Source organism: Mytilus edulis, chromosome 11 (genome assembly GCF_963676685.1).
Source record: "Mytilus edulis chromosome 11, xbMytEdul2.2, whole genome shotgun sequence".
NCBI lineage: Eukaryota > Metazoa > Mollusca > Bivalvia > Mytilida > Mytilidae > Mytilus > Mytilus edulis.
This window is the reverse complement of record NC_092354.1, coordinates 67,215,669-67,236,860: the sequence shown is the minus strand read 5'-3', so window position 1 is coordinate 67,236,860 and position 21,192 is coordinate 67,215,669. Positions and strand designations below refer to the sequence as shown.

Sequence of the window (21,192 nt, the reverse complement as noted above, 5' to 3'; positions counted from 1 at the left end):
TACACAAGGCATCGAACTTCACGTCCCCATTCCTGCTTATTATATATCCTGTACAACCAAATAAATCTCCCACTTTAGCCAGTGATTTATTGCCGGACAGAAGCAGTTCGTGGTTTAACATATCTTTTAACCCCAGTCAACCTTTCGTGTAAATAGAACGTTAGTAGCTTCAACTTGTACATTTACCCACGATGCAACGCAATAGTTCAGACGGTCCGTTTAGAACCTATCAATAACCGAAACAGATGTCGGAAAAATTGAATTTTTACGTCGTTCAAAAACGGAGTAGATGCGAAGGGAGACAACACTAATAACATGAAAAGTAGAAATTAAATCATAAACCGATGACAATCAGGAAAGCCGGTCCAACGAATTACAGAAAAGAGCGACAATTTACAGAAAATAACAGAAATGACCGAAAAGGAACAAAAAGTACATAAATGAACAGAAAAGGACCCGAAAAGAGCATATATATATTAATTTCGTATTTATATACACACGAAATTTTGATATTGTTAAAATGTCTCGTAATAAATGAACGCATGTAGAACTCTAACTTGGATTGCACATTTTTCAGTGACACAAAATTAAAAAAAAGACAGTATAACTTGTTTTTAGAAAAAAGAAAGAAAAAAATACACTAGTATGTACAATTAATCATTCGCATACTGTACAATATAAATAACAGCTGTTATACACCATACAACAAAATGTTCCTTTTTATGAACACATGAAAGACTTTTATTCGCATAGTATCAAAATACAATAACTATTTTAATAAAATAATGTTGTTGTTTTTAAATATAACTAGATATAAGCGATCCTAAGTCTTTGAATTAAAGAAAAATTAAGGAATAGACAACCTGGGACCAATGCGACAAATTGTCATTAAATAAATAAATAAATAAATAAATAAATAAATAAATAAACTATAAACTTGTTTTTTGACTATTTAAAAGTATTATAGATTTGAAGGAAATGTTATCGGAAATAGATCAGCAATATACAATCAACAAATAAGTTGGGATAAGTTAATTTGAAATCAACGCCTTAACATTAATTGTCCTTAAATAATGATTTTTCTTCCTTTTCTGCGTATTTTGTTTTATTTTAAGAACAGTACTAGTGTAGACACAGATAAGTGTGGATAGTATATTTGGATGTTTGACAGTGTTTTCTGAAAAAAAGAGTTCTCTATTTTTCCCATAGGGTTCTATGTTAAACATGTTAAACTGTGTTGCATAGTGACAGCCAACCTTTACCAAACACTGTTAGCAGTGTCGTTTATTTAATATTTAGATTTAATGTTCAAGACTGTCATAGAGGAGACACTAATTGCATGGTTTACAAATGGTTCTGATAAAATATGTTCCACAACTAAGTTTTTGGGCAATGACAGGAAAAAAACCTTATATTTATAAAGCTTCTTCTGTTGATATCATGAAAATTGTTGATAAAAGACAACGTAATAATAGGTCTAATGGCAAACGTATCAATCGAAATCAACGAATTAAGTATCGTATAAATTAAACACTTGATGATCTCCTATCTATTTTTAAAATACAATGGTAGACATCGATTGTTATGTTAACAGGATCAATTACCAATTAGTTAATTACATGATTATTTTCAAGGAGTGTGACACAATCTCGATCTTCAGCCCACTCTATGAATATTCGCGTAGAATTACTTATCGAGTATATTTAATGACTCTACCATTCAAAACTTTATACCTCCCTATTTTAATAACACTTAAACAACTATTATTTCGTAAACATACAACATTCCAGCATAAATTTAATCAGTAACATCAGACGTCAATGTAGAAATCAATACTCCTCTAACTTGAAACTGTGAATCGTCGAATTTTAGATGTGATCCTTATGGCCATGTAATGATGGGGGACCTCAATACCCTACAAGACAGAGGTTAAACACTTTTTGAAAAAAGGACTAAAATTTCGGCCTCCATCTAAAATAGATTGGAAACAGTGTCGTCAGGTCACAAAAGACGCTTTCTCATCGTGTTGTAAAAATTGGTGTGAACGGGAAAAATCTGATAAAAATCTCTTGATTCTTATTTAAATAAATGTATGCATGTTGTGGATATTCGAATATCACAATTTGAAAATAATTCAGAAATGAATAAAAGAGAACATAATACGCCTATTTATAGAATAAGAAATAAACTTCGAGAACTTTCAAAGCGGTGTCTGTTTGTACCGGCCGACAAAACAGCCAACAATGTGGTGGTGGTATGCCATAAATACTTCACGTCCGTTCCTAAGAATGAAATTTTAAATTCATCTACATTCAAGTCCGTTCGCTCCACAGATAGTCATAGAGTAAACAAACATATCATAACCAAATCACAGCTTAAAGACTCTTCTGAACATTTGAAGGTCCCTACTTTGTATTGGTAACCTAAACTACACAAACAAAAACAGAAAATATCGTTTCATCTCGAACTCTAGTAAGTGGTCTACGACTAATCGTTCAGTGCTTTTAACTAGTTTCTTAACTGCTATCAAAGAACTATCAACTTTTGTAATAAAATATATGAAAATAATGGAAATAACTATTCTTGGAGTGTAAAAAAATCTTTTGATGTTTTAGATAAATTACGTGCTCTGCATGTTCCTTTTGATTCTGATGACAGTTTTGACTTTTCAACTCTTTACACTACACTTCCACACAATCTTATCAAACAAAAGTTTTCCTATTTAATCAAATGGTCGGTTGTTAAATCTGAATGCAAATATATTTGCTGCAACTCATTTAAAGCCTTCTTCTCTCATGAGAACGGTATATATGCTAGATATACTTACTGGAGGTGTAATGAGATGATTGAAGCTGTTAATTTTCTCCTTGATACTATTTGTGTACGTTTCTACAACAAAGTTTATCGACAGATAGTAGGTATTCATATGGGCACTAATTGCTCTCCTTTAATAGCAGACTTGTTCTTGTACTGTTATGAATCACAGTTTATGACAAAACTCAGTAAAGACCCGACGTAATTGCATTTAATTGATAGATTCAACAACACTTACCGTTATCTTGATTTTTTTTTTCGTTAAATAATCAAGAATTTTTTTAAATATACTGCCGAAATTTACCCAAAGAAACTTACTTTAAATAAATCAAATATAAACGGTAATAACTGTCCTTTTCTAGATTAAGATACTTCAGTTTTACACGGGAAACTCCACATTAAGGGGGTACACAAAACCTAAGAAAGAGAACTCTAACTCATGTTCTGTTTCATTGCAGCGTTGAAAATCACATGCAATATGTAAGAACTTAAAAGATCCTGATCAGAATGTTCTCTTTGTTAATGGAGCAGATGTACACCTATTGTTATTCATTTAATCTTTTAATCCATTTTTAGTTACACATTTTCCATAAATGAATCCTCAAAGAGACAAAATAGGAAAATTTCAAAGTAAAATAAATTTACAAAAGAAAACCAGGAGGTCAGATTTTTTCAAAGAGGCAAATAAAGGGAAACAGACAGGACCATAACTGTTTTCGTTTTTTGACCCAGGCCTTACATATAATATAATAAAGTATAAAGTATAAAAAGTAAAAAGCCTGACAATAAAATTATAACCAAATAAATAAATAAACCAAGGACAATTATGTTTCTTTTCGTACCAAATTGATTAAAATCAAACCAGAATTGTCTCCATGATGATTTTTTGGGGAAAACCGCTGTTTTAAATGAAATACACTTCATAGTTTGTAAAATTGTAGGTTACGAATAAGTTATACATGACATGTGTATTAGTGTGTTGAAAAAACGCTGGCAATTGAAAATTTTAGGACATGTATGATTTATATTCATTTAAAAAGTCAGAAGATATCAAGGGGATAACCAACCAGTAGTGCATCATTTACAAGTCAAGGAACAAAGACAACAACAAGAAAAAAAAAACCATCAGATTCAGTCCACGAAACATTACACTATATCATTCAACTCTCTGTTTTCGACCTATATCCTGACAGGTGTCTTCTATTCCGTCCGCAATTTTTGGGGAAAGTAAATTCTAAATTTAGAACCATGGTTGAAACTGAAACTACACATGTATGATCAAAATAGAACATGTGAGTTTTGCTTTATCAAATTCTTATTTCGAAGGGATAGCGAAATTTGTTTTCCTTTGTTGTGCTTTTGTGTATCTTACCGAATTAGTGAATGCAATTTTATAAATTGAAAAAAAAAGATGTGGTATGATTGCCAATGAGACAACTCTCCACAAGAGACCAAATGACACAGCAATTAACAGCTATAGGTCACTGTATGGCCTTCAACAATGAGCAAAGCCTATACCCCATAGTCAGGTATAAAAGGCCCTAAAATCTTAAATGTAAAACAATTCAAACGAGAAAACTAACGGCCTAGTTTATGTACAAAACAAATGAACGAAAAACAAATATGTAAAACAGCAACAAACGACAACCACTCAATTAAAGGCTACTGACTTGGGACAGGCACATACGTACAGAACGTGGCGTACTCAGTTACTGACAGCTAGCTCAAAGCCAATAACAACTAATAAAAAAATCATGCATCTAAGACTCCATAATCAATCAGTACACATCCAACATGCAATGGATTTAGTGTAAAGACGTCATAAACAAAGTTTTCTTCTCAAGTCTCAATTCAAGATTATGACTGAATAGAGTATAAGGGGCCAAAAAAAAATAATGTGACACTTGTAACTGCAGTTTAATATTTCGTGGAATGAGAGGTGAAATGAGTTAAGACTCTCGCATTTTGACCGCATTTTTAAGACTGATTTGCTTTAAACTAAAAACAAGTTGTATCTAATTTTCATAACCTCATCAGAAATATTATCAAATTACATGTTTAACGAACTTAATGCTTATACATAAGGATCTTGCACGTTCAGTTCTTATTTATCACCTAGTTCGGATTTTCAGGAGCCGTGGTTCTTTGCACCAATGGATTCGTCGTTCATTTTTGAATCGTTTATCTTTTCTTTTTAGATCTGTAGACCAACAAAATTGAAAATCTTGTTAATGTAAAATATGTGCCGATTTGAAGAATTTCCCTATGTATCCTATGTATTTTTGGCGTCTCATGCTGTTAATTTCAACAGCTCGTATCTCAAAAACGAAAAACGGTTGCTCCCTTTTTTAATTTTATTATCTCGTGTACTTTTACTTTTCCATATGTGAAATTAAAAAAAAAACATTCTGTAGAGTAGTTAAGTATGTACACTTCGCCTCAATAGAAACTATACCTTTTTTGATTTTTTTATGTAACTACATGTCCTTTATGTATTCCGTGTGCATGGAATTTGTTGATTATCTTAATGTGTGTCTTTATTGTTGTCGATAAGAGCTTGTGTAATATGTATTTGTTAACTAAATATTGACTCTAAAAAAACTTTGAATTCAACTCATAACAAGCCAAAAATCTCAGGCCTAGGTCAAATGACAAAAGTCATGGCCTGCTCAAGTGTTTCTTGCCAAACATACAGTTTTCGTCCTCGGGGTCAAAGTTCAAGGTCACATGAAGGTCAAAACTTTAAGGGGCACAACACCTCATGATGATACATCCACATGCCAAAGGTGTAAGGTATAGGTCAAAAGACAAAGAAGTTATTGCCTGGTTGTGTTTCTTGCAAAGAAATTCAGTAAGTTGGTCAAATTTGAAGGTCTCATGAAGTTCATCGAGATAAAAAGACACTTAATCTTATGACTATACATCCACATGCCAAATATCTAAGGCCTAGATCAAAAGACAAAAACGTTATGGCCCATATGTACTATTAGAACGGAAATTGCTCTAATTTATTGAGGGTTGGGGTATATTTTAACCTTAAATTGAAAACAATCTGACGGTTAAATTGTTATAAATTTTTGCGAGAATAACAGAATGATATAGTACTACAAATGGTTAGTTTTTCCAATCAGTCATTTGTTTTTTTAATTTTTACATGATGTTCAGCTAGGCCTTACTCATCAATGAGTTAAAAACAAGAAAAAATAAACGACAGGTTTTTTTTGGGGTATAGTGTTGGGTATTCCCTTTAAATTAACGATAAAAGCGACGAATTTTCGTTCCCTATTGTTAATTTTCAAGTTTTAGATGGGGATGTTCCTTTGGCACCATCTTACGGTGTTTATATATCACAACTCGTTCGATATGCCCGTGTCGTTTGTGACGTTTTAGACTTTAATAGACGTAGTCTATGTATTGCTGGTAAATTATTAGGTCAGGGATTTCGTTACCACAAATTACCTAAAACTTTTATTTAATTCTTCCATAGATATAAATATTAGGTTTTGAAGTTTGGTTGTACATCTAGAAAACTTTTTTTCAAACGGTATTGCACATCATACTTTTGACGTGCCCGGAAATTTAGAAACGATCCTGGTAAACTTATCGATCCTTTAAATAAACTTATTCTAAAAGGTTACCCATTCAACACTGTAATTAGATCTTTGCATTTTTATTTGTTTTTATTTGTATTAATACTGATTTTGTTATCAGTAAATTAAAAGCAAACTAAATATTATTGTTATATACATATGCACATTCATGGCTCTACAATCTATCGATACCTGTGTCTTGGCATTGCACAAGGTCATGTTTTTCTCTGACTGTTTATGACGTCTTAAAACTAAATCCATTGGATGTTGGATGTGTACTGAATGATAATTTAGTCTTAAATCCATGATTTTTTTTATTAAGTTGTTATTGGCTTTGAACTAGCTGTCAGTAACTTAGAGTACTCTGTCTTTTTGTTGTTGGGATGTACAAGTAACCGGCCACGTCCACTCTGTGTTTTTGTTAGATGTATTTCTATTTGTATCAGTCTGAGGAGTTAAGCCTTTTTCAACTAGTTTTTATAGTTTGTTCTTTTGTTGAACTGTTACACCACAGTCCCATGTTAGGGGAGAGTTCAGCGCTCACAAACATGTTTAATCCCGCCATATTGTATATATGTGCCTGGCCCAAGTCTGGAGCCTGTAGTTTAGTGGTTGTCGTTTGTTCATGTCTATAATTGACATTGCACAAGGTCATGTATTTCTCTGATTGTTAATGACGTCCTTTCACTAAATCCTTTGGAAGTGTGATGTGTACTGATTGATATTTAAGTCTTAGACACATGTTTTTTTTATCAGTTGTTATTGACTTTGAACTAGCTTTCAGTAACTGAGAGTACTCTTAGATCTGTACTTTGTGTCTGTGTTTTGTAATTTTTTTTTTAATGTGCTTTGTATCGATCTGATGAGATAAGACTTTTTTTAACTTTCATTTAAAGGATGCAGACATTACTAACAACTACTGATCGAACCCAATCCCTGAGGCATCTGTGTTAAACAAAGAGCAGTTTACTGTTACGACAACTAAATTTGATATATTTTAATAAAAGTCGAATCAATTGATTCAAAAATTATAAAAAAAAGTGGGCAAAAACATCAGCAAAAAAATGTTTGTATAGAAGAAACTCAAATTTGATCTGTAACTTTTATGATATAGCTGAGTATAAATGTGCGGAAAATAAGATTTTCATCCAATGTTACATTTTTAAAGATCCACAACTTAACTCAGCAATAAGGTAAACATGGGTGCAGTTCTAACCTGTACACAAGTTAACTTAAAGCAGTCCTTACGACTGCTCTATAGGTTAACTTGGGAACATTTAGTAGACATGTAATTTAACTTTATCCCTAGCAGATAAGACCTCATGTCTGCTTTCTTAGGACCGCTGCAGACCAGTCCTGAGGACAAGTTTGTAAGAGCACACCTGTTCCCAGGGCAGGTCAGCTTGACTTGACCACACCTGTAGACAGGTCTGATTGACCAGACCAGACTTGTGGACAGGTCTGCTTGACCAGACCAGACCTGTGGGCAAGACTGGTTGACCAGACCAGACCGGTGGACAGGTCTGCCCTACTGTACCAGACCAGACCTGTGGACAGGTCTAATTGACCTGACAAGACCTGGGGAGAAGTTTGCTATTTAACAGATTTTACTGGTGGCATAGTTGGTATTTGTTTTTACATAAAAAAGACAAAGATCGTATGATTTTCACTGATTGGAAGTCGATACTCATAGGACTTCATCAGTCAAAGCAGTCCTCTTCACAGTTAACTTAGGATCAAGTTAACGTTATCTTAGAGGAGCACACCAGACCAAAGTTAACTTTGGATCATGTTAACTTTATCCTGTACCAAATCAAATTTAACTTTTATAAGAACAGGTCTGTTTGACTTTTGATAGCAGACCTGGTCATAAGTTAACTTGTGTGTAGGACTGCTTGTGGCAAAGTTATCCTCGTCTAAAGTTAACTTCAATACTGGCCATGGACCTGTCATGAAGTTAACTTTTCTAGCAACCATTAAACAGTCCTAGGACCAAGTCTGCTATTTAAGTTAACACAAAGCTGTCCTAGGACAGGTCACAGCAGTCATAAAACCTGTCCCAAGTTAACTTGAACCATTCATAACGTCTGCTTATTAAGTTAACTAGCTGTACAGGTTAGGACTGCACCCATCTGTGTATTTTGATTAAGGCGGAAATTTGTTATTGGAATCCAAATGTTTCATTTTTGATGAATGCAACGAAATATTCATGTGGAGCATAGTATTTTCGAACGAGGATTAAAACGAAGGTTCCGTAATATCATTTCAGGTGTCGATTACAAAACTATACATAATTGATGATATTTTGCAAGAAACGAGTTAACTTTCCTGTAATCTAACGTCATGTCAAAATAAAACCTTATAAAATCTATTACGACTGAACTGAGCTGGAGATATTAGACAGCACTACCACATGTAAACTTCATATGAATTTGTGCGCACAATATATGTAGCGCACAATATATTAATTTAAGCCCACACTATTTTAATATCGAGCACACAAAATACTAATGAGTGCGCACTTTATATTATAATAAGCGCACAAAATATATATTGAGCCAATGCAATATATATTGAGCGCACAAAATAGTATATTTTTGCACGAAATATATTTTGTGTCTGTTTATTCCACTTACAGGCCTTCGTAAAAACCAGTCTACCTAGTATATAGCAGATACTTTCATCTTCCATTTATATCAGTGAGAAATTAAAACCTCATCAATCAACGAAACGAGTAAAAAACAACTTTTATATTCTTAACCTGGTACAAGCATTTTCCGAAGAAATTAGTGGGTTATACCTGGTCTTATTGATTGCTAAACCTCAAACTGCGTTATATATTGACAACATTGCGTGAGCAACCCAAACTGACATTCAAAGTTGATGCTCAACCGGTCAACGTATTAATACATCTTTTGACTGAAACTCATTATAAATTACAATCTATTTGAATTTGATAGGAAATTATAAAAAAAAAAAATAGGTACGGAAATTGGCGACAGTCCCTTAACCGGAAATATGTGGCATACTTATGTTTGAAATAATGAATCAAATAGCTTCTGCATTTCAACATAAAGACGTAATATCATGGCATATACAGGGACGATGGATTTATAATATATAATTTAACATCAGATGAAATTAAAGATTTTTTTCGTCTGTCAAATAATTACAATCCCTTCCTGAAGTTTAAGATTTTTTTTGTCTGGCAAATAATAACAATCCATTCCTGAGGGTTAACCATGAAGTGTCAAACTATTCATAGATGTTATTGTAACTAAAGGTCAAATATTTACAATATATGGCATGCTTGACATTAAAATACATTTTAAAGAAGCACAATGTATATATCTGCATCGAAATTGATGTAACTAACAGCATGTATTCCGAGAATTTATTAAAGGTGAAGCAAAACGGTAGATAAGAAACAGCAAGTGACCATAACAAATTAATACAATTCTAACAAATTTTAGATAGGGGTTACTACGACAACGTCCAATCTAATTAAAGTAAAATATTCGCACTCACTCATTTATGCTTGGTCGCTGCTTCAGAAAAAGGTTGTGACCTTATTAAAATTTTGAACTCTGACTCGAACTCTAATGGGATCTTGTTAGATCTCCCATGCAGCAACCAGGCATAAAAAAAATTGAGCGAGTGCGGAGATTTTATTTTAATTAGATTGAATAACGTCAAAATATAGGAAACTTGTATTACATATGCTTTATTTATTGATCCTATTAAAAAATTGCTGCACAGACACTTTAAGGAAAAAGAATATAGTCATTTAGTGTAAATAACTAAATATAACTATAAATACTTAAAAAGATATCATAAAATATTAGCATTTATTGCAGTTTGACGACAAATGTGGTCAAGTGTTTAATGTTAACCACTAGTTATGTATAACAAACACAAAAGTCTAGGAAACATGCTTACTACACTAGTAGCACGATTTCAGTCTGAAACGGTAATTTTGGTCTGATCGTATCTTAATTGACTGGATTTACCGCTAGAGGAAAACGTCAAGACTTGTCAGATCGTTAAGTCTCCGTTCGGATCGATAGTCTCATTAGGTAAATTAGTCCGTTAAGGCATGTCAAGATATTTAAGACTGTATCTTCTAGCGAGCTGTTTGGATCCGTTAAGACCGTGTCAGACCAAAACAGACCATGGATACAAACTGACGTCAAGATGTTGTCAGACCGTGTCCAGTCGTGTTCAGATTTTAATAATTTGGACACAAAACGAGTGAAACTTTCCCATTATTTATCAGGGGTTGCTCCCCTTTCAAGAATAAAATAAAACTGTGAAAGAAGACGATTTTTTAACTGAAAGTCTACCACGTCCCCTTAATCATGTTATTTAAATAAAACAAATATTCAATTTGAATTCTAACTTCTTCCTATTTAATTATTTAACATTGTTTTATAATTATATAAATAAAAAAGGAGCTCAAAGTCATACTGCTGCACAAATCGCCGCGAATTGACTAAAAAAAAATCAACAGATTGCCGAAATAATATTTATTTATTGAATATAAGCACCTGAACCTTTATATTTAATGGTTTACAAGTGATTGCAATACGTTTTATATGCAATTACAGACTGTCGTACGTGGTGAAGAATTTGTCATTCATTTTTACACCCTTATCTAATAATAACGGATGTCGGCCGTGAACACTTGAAAACGTGATCTTAATATGTTAAATTAAATTTAAGATGTAAATATTTTTAAATATTGTAAATGAAAGCATTATCGTTTATCTTTTTATGTTACCTATATAAATTGCATTTGAGTAAATTTGAGGCAGGGAAAAATATATATATATATCTCTGTCTTTTGTCGTTTTCCGTTTATTGTCATGACATATTGTCCGTTTATTTTTGCCAGACTCATGCGTTTGACTTTCCATCTTTATTTTTTAATGTGTCTATAATTCGAGAGCCTTTTGTAAAAAAAAATTACATACCAGAAGCCTTCGTTAAAAAATAAAGTTTGAATATTATAGCAGAAAAAGGCTTATAAATTCATTTAAATTTATATTTGAAATAGGATAAATACTCAAGAAAATAATTATACGTCAGACACTGTACCTAAAGTACATTTAAAGACCAGGTTACATATATATTACATGCATACAGCATAATAAAGCTGGTTTAATTTGAATGACTATCCATTAGGGACATTTTTCGACGATAATTAATCAAATCTGACAAGTTTTATTAAAAACGGAAAATAATTTTTCGCCCGTAAACGATTTAACGTTACCGTACCCTCTTTATTTTTGTTGCATTCATGTCGCATGTGTGTCGGCAGTGTCAGCGCTTCTAATAGCAAACTTATTTTACACAAAATCGTTGACATGGTAGAAGGAAACTATAGTACAATATAAGCTGAGCTGGAAATTGCAATTGGTGAGTAGAAATGAATCATAAATAATATTTTAATACATGTCTATCAGAATAATCATTGATCATGGATCATCATCCAAGAGTTTGAAGGAAAAATGTTCACATTTGTTACATTTGTGCATACAGATATGAATCGACGTTCCAATACTCCACACTCTTGCATAGTAGCCTGTTCAAAGGCAAAGTAAGAATTTGGGCTTGTTAAAACAGTGTTCCTGTGATTGGACCCCCCCTTTTTTTAATGTTTTTTGGAAGATCAATGCATGATTTGAAAAGTTACATATAAACTAGTATAGTTTAAACCCCCTTTTAAAAATGGCTGGATCCACCCCTGTTTATTGCCTAACATGTGGGGTATTCACAATGGTTTGGTTGTGCAGGATGGCCTATTACAATAGTTACAAGACCTAAACCCCTGATCGAGTAAACCTACATATTGTATATTAATGTATTGATAACTGTCACGTCCTAAATTTGCATGAAATATTTGTCACTTTTTTTTATTAACCAATAACCAACCAATCTTCACATGTTACGATGTAGTCCGAGACAAGCTTGTCTGGCAAAACAGCCGTTTGGATGTCAGAGTAATCTCGGACTAGTTACGACGATGATATACCTATTTATATAGCTACTGGTGGGTGATGTACAATAATTATAATTTGTCACATATGTGTTATTAATACCTACAACATGTTCAAGGCTTGGGTTTGTATATATGCAATAACCTCAAAATTGCCCGGGGCAAAAAAAGAGTATATTGATATTGTGCCCTGACATGCCTGATTCCAAATGACGAGAAGGCATTGCGTCCTTAACAACAATTTTAAACACTTTTCATCTTTTGTGATAAGAATTTTAAGATTTTACCAGATATGATTCATTATTTTGTAGAACTTAAATATGTTATAACAGAAGAAAAAGAAATTATGTTGAAATTTTTATTTTTATCTTTTGTATATTATTCACTGTCATGACTGTCATGACTAAATAAAAATTAGATCCCACGCATGCGCGGCATAGTTAAATAAGTGCCCGACACGTTATTATCAGTATGTTGATGGATTATAAAGAAGAAGAAGAAGAATCTTATAAATACTATTTGCTTTGTCACCATGTCACGTTGGTAGTAATATTCAACAAATTCTATTTCAAAATAAAAAAGTATTATAAATTGATCACAACAAGTATAGTGCTATAGCCTCTATTAGACAGTAACCCTTCAATGAAGTATACACCTAAGAAAACATTGATGTAAAAAGAGAGAACATTTTGTTTTAGAAATAGAACCTCAAAAAAGGGTTTTATTCTTCTTCTCATAAGGGACTTATCAATTAAATTGTATAAGTCATAAATTCATTTCTTTACATCATTAAACTTTGTTGTCAAGCAAATTATGATTGCTAGTTTTTCTTGTAGATGAATACAAGTTTATATATAATAAATACTTTATTCTTAATGTATATTTTTTCTTGTAGATAAGATATCACATTGGTTTGAGCATGATTCCCAGCCAGATTATGAAACGGCATATATCATGTATATCAATGCATATATATAGGAAATATATAGTGTCACTAAGTTACTCTCATATGGTACCTCATTTGTACCTGTAGCTATAAATTGTGAAATGGTGGATTCATTCATAATTTTGTGTTACTTATTGGTTTGGAAATAACGTCGATAGAGCTAACAGCATTATGTCATGATGTACAGTTGATGGGATGATCTGATTGGACAAAAAGAAAATTGTGAATTGAACAAATAGCAAACTTACAATTCATAGAAAAAAATGGAGGAAATACAATGTACTACATTACTTGGTGACAGAGCATACCTTTGATATATATATATATATATATATATATATATATATATATATATATATATATATATATATAGAGTCTATAAGAATCTACCAACCAGTAAACTTAATAGGTATTGGATCATCAAAATTGACAATACTACACAAACAGGAAAAATTATATGAGTCTGAAAGATTGTGTAACAATACCGATAAATAGATGGAAAACAAAACACTAAAAAGTGTTGGATATCATTGCACAAAGATGGAAAAACTGAACAGATGATATAAATTATACAATAATTGCAAATATTTCGGCTCAACAAATGGCCTTCTTCGGTGACAAAAGTTTTAACAATAATGAGATATAATGTATAAGGTGTAAACATAGATCACTAATAATACAGGTAAGTTTTGGTCGATTGGTTTTAATCCAAAATCCTGAATATAATAATATAAACACTAGACTGTAAACTTAATTATTTCTTTCTATTGATTCCATCTGGATGGAGGACACCCAGTGTTTTTATCCAAAACCTCTCCCGATTTTCTCTTTGCCTATTTTGCCATGTGCAATCCTGTTCGATCACAAGGATCTTCATGTGATCAAAATCTTTCAGATTGTGATCTGGTAACCTGAAATTTTGGCTGACAGGAATATATGGTTTTTTTGTGAGGTCACTCCTGTGGCCATTGAGGCGTTTGTGAAATGGCTGCATAGATTCACCAACATATTGGAGACCACATCTAGGACATTCAAGAACGTAAATCACGTTTGAGCTTTTGCAGTTGACATTGCAGAAGATCTTGTATGTCTTTTCTGTGGTCTTACTGTGAAATGTTGATGAATGCTGCAATTGGTTGCAACATTTGCAGCGCTTATCCCCACAAGGCTGACAATTACCTACAGTATGGTTAGGTTTGGAAAGGTCAGCACGGACAAGTATATTTCTCAGGCTATTAGGTTGTTTGAAGGCAATCATGGGAGGCTCAGGAAAGATTTTGGATAACTTCGAATGTTTCTCGATTGCTGTCCAATGATCACGAATGGTCTTGAAACTATTTCTCAGGCATGGATGGTAGGTGAGCACACATGGGATTCATTTACTTTTCTGTTTATCTTTGTAAGTTAGCAAACTGCTTCTGGGGATGGATTCCGCTTTTCGAAAACTATTTTTGATGTTTTTGTGTTTATATCCCCTTCTTTTCAAATGTCCTTTAAGCTGCCCCAGACGTTGTTTTGCAGTGTCTTCAGAGGAGCAGATTCGCCTTATTCTGAGAGCTTGGCTGTATGGAATGCTCTTCGTGCAGTGTGGAGGATGGCAACTTTCAGGCGACAAGTATTGATGAGTATCTGTGGGTTTAGAGTATATATCTGTGTTTATTATACCTACAGAGAGGGTGCTAGATGTATCAAGGAAGTTTATGGTGGAATTAGATGTTTCATGGGTGAATTTGATGGTAGGGTGTTGATTGTTAGCATTTGTTATAAAAGTTTGTAATTTTTGGTCTCCCTTGTCCCATTTCATGTCAACGTCATCAATAAATCGATACCAGGAAAGCGGTTTTTCGATGGAGCACTCCAGCAGTTGCTTTTCAAATTTACCCATGAATATATTGGCATAAGATGGAGCCATTTTTGTACCCATAGCAGTGCCATTTGTCTGTAAATAGTGTTCTCCTTGGAATGTGAAGTTGTTCTTTTTCAAGACCATAGTAAGCATTTCAACTAAGCAATCAGTAGGTGGAATTTTAAGAGATCGAGAGTCCCAAACTTCTCTACATGCTTCAATACCATCCGCATGGGGAATATTCGTATAGAGAGAGGTGACATCCATAGTGACAAGAGTAGTATTGACAGGTAGAGGGTTTAAATCCTGCATCTTTCGTAAGTAATCTGTAGAATCTTTAATAAAAGATGGCAAGTTTTCTACATGTGGTCGAAGATAGTAATCAACGAATTCGGATATTTTTTCGGTGGGATGACCATTAGCTGAGACGATTGGTCTACCTGGGTTACCAGGTTTATGAATTTTAGGGAGCAGGTAGAATCGCCCAGGTTTTGAATTTTCAGGTTTTAAATATTTGAAAGTATCTATATCAATGATGTTATTGTCACACATTTCCTTTAAACATTCTGTTATATCCTCGCTGAATTGGAGGGTGGGGTCCGAATTAAGTTTTTCGTAAAACCGGTCATCATCTAATTGGCGAATGGCCTCTTGGACATAGTTAGATTTGTCTATGACGACAACTGCACTCCCTTTGTCTGCAGGTTTAATAACAATGTCGTCATTATCTCTCAAATTTGTCAAAGCCACACGTTCATCAGGTGTTAAATTATCATAGGTCTGATTGTTTATTTTTACATTTGTAAGTATATCCGTGAAAAGAAGGGGATATAAACACAAAAACATCAAAAATAGTTTTCGAAAAGCGGAATCCATCCCCAGAAGCAGTTTGCTAACTTACAAAGATAAACAGAAAAGTAAAAGAATCCCATGTGTGCTCACCTACCATCCATGCCTGAGAAATAGTTTCAAGACCATTCGTGATCATTGGACAGCAATCGAGAAACATTCGAAGTTATCCAAAATCTTTCCTGAGCCTCCCATGATTGCCTTCAAACAACCTAATAGCCTGAGAAATATACTTGTCCGTGCTGACCTTTCCAAACCTAACCATACTGTAGGTAATTGTCAGCCTTGTGGGGATAAGCGCTGCAAATGTTGCAACCAATTGCAGCATTCATCAACATTTCACAGTAAGACCACAGAAAAGACATACAAGATCTTCTGCAATGTCAACTGCAAAAGCTCAAACGTGATTTACGTTCTTGAATGTCCTAGATGTGGTCTCCAATATGTTGGTGAATCTATGCAGCCATTTCACAAACGCCTCAATGGCCACAGGAGTGACCTCACAAAAAAACCATATATTCCTGTCAGCCAAAATTTCAGGTTACCATATCACAATCTGAAAGATTTTGATCACATGAAGATCCTTGTGATCGAACAGGATTGCACATGGCAAAATAGGCAAAGAGAAAATCGGGAGAGGTTTTGGATAAAAACACTGGGTGTCCTCCATCCAGATGGAATCAATAGAAAGAAATAATTAAGTTTACAGTCTAGTGTTTATATTATTATATTCAGGATTTTGGATTAAAACCAATCGACCAAAACTTACCTGTATTATTAGTGATCTATGTTTACACCTTATACATTATATTTCATTATTGTTAAAACTTTTGTCACCGAAGAAGGCCATTTGTTGAGCCGAAATATTTGCAATTATTGTATAATTTATATCATCTGTTCAGTTTTTCCATCTTTGTGCAATGATATCCAACACTTTTTAGTGTTTTGTTTTCCATCTATTTATCGGTATTGTTACACAATCTTTCAGACTCATATATATATATATATATATGAAATAAGTAATATTAACAATTTGAAATAAAGAGAATTTAAGGTTTTCTAGGAATATTAGTAGTGCATCATATCTTAATTCCATGATTATCTTGGATAGTTATATCATTAAGAATAGAACATAGGAATAATGGAAATTTCTAGTTTCAGTGAACATCAATCATTGTCAATACTAAAAGTGCATCATCATGATCATACATCATCTGATTCACCTTGGATAATTATTCATTTGAAATAAGAGTTTGGATATAATAAGAGTTTCTATGCTGTCATTGCTATTGTTGGCTACATGTACCACCAGGGAGTGTTAAACCTCCTTTACTTTCCATGAGGGTATGTCACAGTCCATCACAATTGGTTAGTGTCATATGCATGATGATTGAAGTTTTTACCAACCTAGACAAGCTTTACAGCCCTGGCATGGTTGTTGGTTAGAGTCAAATGACAGCTTGCTGTATAGTTATAATAGTCTGAATATATATACATGTATTTTAATAATCTTCTAAATTACTGTTCATTCTGAAACTGGCATTTTATAATAGTAGTCAAACATATTAAACAATACATGTACTTCAAAGTATCATTTTATTTTGTCTCGCCTTTAGTACACAAAAGTCATGAAAGTTGGTTGTATACAAGAAATTTGTATTACAGTCTTGGGGTGATGATGTAAGCTATTTTATAGAGCTTTACATTTTAAAAGCTAAAAGAGCTGTATGTTTCTTGTCTTGTATTCAGATGCTAGTAGCTAATATGTTATGATGTTTCAGTTTGCCATTATATGTACATTGCACCTCACCCCATTGTCATGGTTCAATGACTGCATGTAAAATATACTGTTACTTAATCAGTGAAATGCTCTCTTATACTGTATATTTCAGTGGCGTAGCTTGCATGTATGCTCAGATGCTCAAGCATCCACATCATTTTGACAAAAAAAAAAAAAAAAAAAAAAAAAATATATATATAATTGCATATGTTGTGTCTGAATGTAAGGGTGAGGATATGTGAACATCGTCCAATCATTTCCAAAGCAGTATACGTGGTCTTTCCTTTAAGATCATTTATAGTTTATGTAAACAAGATGGATAAATTGCAGAAAAGTGCTGTCAATTTTTTCGTAAAAAGTCTACGTCTTAGCGCGTCGTCGGCAACGGCAAGCGCAGAGGATGATAATACGTAGACCTGCAGACATGTTTGGTCTGAGATTGAACCAAGCTGAGCGATGACAAAGCAACGTTACTAGTTAACAACGAACGCATCGTTTCCTGTGACATTAAATACGACCAGTATTTATTATGGAGTGTGATCATTTCTGGGCTAATAAATACCCGTTTCAAACTTGATACAATATTAATTTTATTTTCAAAAAAAAGAGTTCAAAAGTCCCCGTAGTGCACATATTTATCTATTCTAATATACAAGGGCAGCTACTTAAAAACAAAAGCATTTTTAAATATTTTTTTTATTTAATATCTAAAGAGATATAAAAGTTTCAGGCCAAATGCAATGGTATATCAATTATGATTTATATTTCAAACTGAAAGGGGACATAGTTGGTTAAATTATTTGATCAGGACTTATTTTTGCGAGGTTCAAAGACATTGCTGATGATATAAATTTCACAAAAATCTGGCAACACATGACGGACGACCGGCATTTCTGTCCCCTGCAACGCGTTAAGACAAGTAATAAAAAAAATCCCATGTGGAGGCTCAAATTCCGGCGAAGGTGGGTATCACTTCAGAGCCTATATTTCGAAATTTCATATACAAAAAGGCCTTTGTAATGGGTCCATTTTGAGATTTCGTATTTCAATTGGATGTGAAACTTTAACATCACATATTACTGTTTCTAATGATGGTAGTTACGAGAAAACAACAAAATTCTGTTAGAAACTTATATATTGATGGGTATTTTGAAATTAAACAAAAATCTAGCCATGGTCGGATTGTAGGGGGAGTCCACATGTAAACAGGAAAAACGTCTGGAAAAAAAATTTGCATAAAAGGTTCTAAAAATATTTTCGCCTCGCTCCGCTCGGCGAACAGTTTCGCATCCACATCATTTTAACCCTGGCTACGCCACTGGAGAGGACCATCGCTCTCTGCAAATTGAAAACTCTTCCTCAATTATGTTATTGGTCCCACTGTTGCGAGCTGTTGCAAGGCTTTTCTATCCTTATTAAATCTTCTCTCATTATCCAGTGGTATCTCAAGTTTACTTTTAATCTTATTGTCGAACGACTATTTGAAGTTCTTCCTATTATATTTAAAACTTGTGTTCTCGTTATGAACACGAATGAAATATTTGCCACTGGAGGTGAGGCAAACAACAATGAATCACCATCACTAAAATATAAGTATTTGTTCTCACAAAATACTTTGTGATTAATTAGAAGAATGATGACAATTTCTCATCTATTCACGTTTTGATCGAGTCGCTTCAACCTCAAATCTTGCTGCAATTGTTTTACATTTAGGCTACTAGTATTAAATACTATTGTATTCATTGAAGTTTACATGCGTAGTTTTTTTTATTCAAAAGAATAAATTAATATTTATAAATAAATTGGACTGAACAAACAACACTAATTATTTCGCATTTGCATGTAACGCAGTTTAGAAAAATAAAAGATTGGATTCTTTTTTAGATTAGCACCCATGCAACGCATCCCCACTTAGGAGTCCTCCAAAAAGGTAAAATTTACCTGTATTGGAACATGTATGTCTGGTGTATGTATATCACTCGTTCCATCTACAAATATACGGAAATGACACGACAGGGTATTGTAAAGCTTTGAGGGACTTTTAATGTCAAATTCATATCCCTGGGCGAAGAAATTACCAAGTTTGGAAAACACCGTGTGTACATTGACTTATAAAAGTGTTTATGTCTTTCATGCTGTCTAGTCTGAGAATAAAAGTTTGAGCAATTTTTGAAGGTAATAAATAAAAAAAGAAGACCGTCAAAAACTTTAAGTGAACGGAAAATGAGAATTGCAAACGTATCTCATTAATTTCGATTTAAAAAAGTTACTATAAAGAGAAAGCAATAGATATTTTAAAGAGTCTTAATAAATTCCAATTAATGATCACAAATCTAATCTAAATCCAATTTCAATTACTTCGTGATTCTAAAATACAGGATTTTTTTTCCAGAAATTATCATTTTTTTTTTTTAATCTGGTATGACTTTTTATCCTTTCTACGATCGACATTATTTCTTTTGCTGTATATCACAGCTAGCGAATTTGTCTAAACGTCCGTACAATGTATAGTAATATTTTTTTTCTTTACTTTTTTATTTTTAAATATAAGCGTTGTCTATTTTTATGGGCACAGGACGTTTGCGCTTTTTTACCTGTAAATCGGTAGGACATTTGCGCTTCAAACACTATGGACATTTGCACTTTAAATTTTGATTAACCTGTATTAAATTGACCGGACATTTGCGCTTTTTACCTATAGTCGTATATCTGTAAATTTTAAGTGAGAAGTAAGCATTACGTAAATAAAATCAACTTATATTTGGTATTAGTTAGTTCGCATTAACAAAGTCTTAGACATAAAGTTTAAAGTTATAGAGACTTTTAATTTATTAAAGGTAAAAAATGTACATGTCATGATGGATTTTTGTATCGTTTTGATCAAACTTTCAAAAGTGAAGACCTTTCATGGAATTGTACCGTGAAAAAGTGTAATGTTAGAACTAAAACGAACAATGGGAATACTAATATTTTTAGTCAGAAAAATGAACATATTCACTCACAAACGGACGGAACATTTAATTGTTGCCCAAATGTTTTATACCAGCTTTATACCAGACTGAGTCATGGATTTAAAAATGGGAACTATATTCCCCTTGTATTTATTATGTTGACTGGGAAGTCTGATGAAATTACAATCCTGCCGGACCTAACCCTGGAAAAGAGGAGGGAATTCATGACAACCAAATATTGCAAAAGCTTAAATGTCATATGTAAAAAGCGCAAATTAAATGTCCTTTTAAAACAAGCGCAAATGTCCTATGTTTTGAAGCGCAAGTGTCCAAAAAAAAAAAACGCAAATGTCCTATGAAAAAAAGTTAGTTACATAATCACTACTCGTTTTCTCTTTTCAGGCGAATTTCAATAACT

The 21,192-nt window shown here is 33.1% G+C and overlaps 1 protein-coding gene across 1 annotated transcript; it reads right to left on the bottom strand.

Annotated features, from left to right (window-relative positions):
• Positions 1-14,723: 14,723 nt before the first annotated feature.
• Positions 14,724-16,070, bottom strand: LOC139494509 (uncharacterized). Its single transcript, XM_071282669.1, has one exon. It carries the CDS (start codon positions 16,068-16,070, stop codon positions 14,724-14,726), a length of 1,347 nt encoding a protein of 448 aa, XP_071138770.1.
• Positions 16,071-21,192: the final 5,122 nt, after the last annotated feature.

Bases quoted from the DNA above. Each gene is read 5' to 3' on its own strand.
- LOC139494509 (XM_071282669.1), bottom strand. From the start codon at position 16,070: ATGGATTCCGCTTTTCGAAAACTATTTTTGATGTTTTTGTGTTTATAT.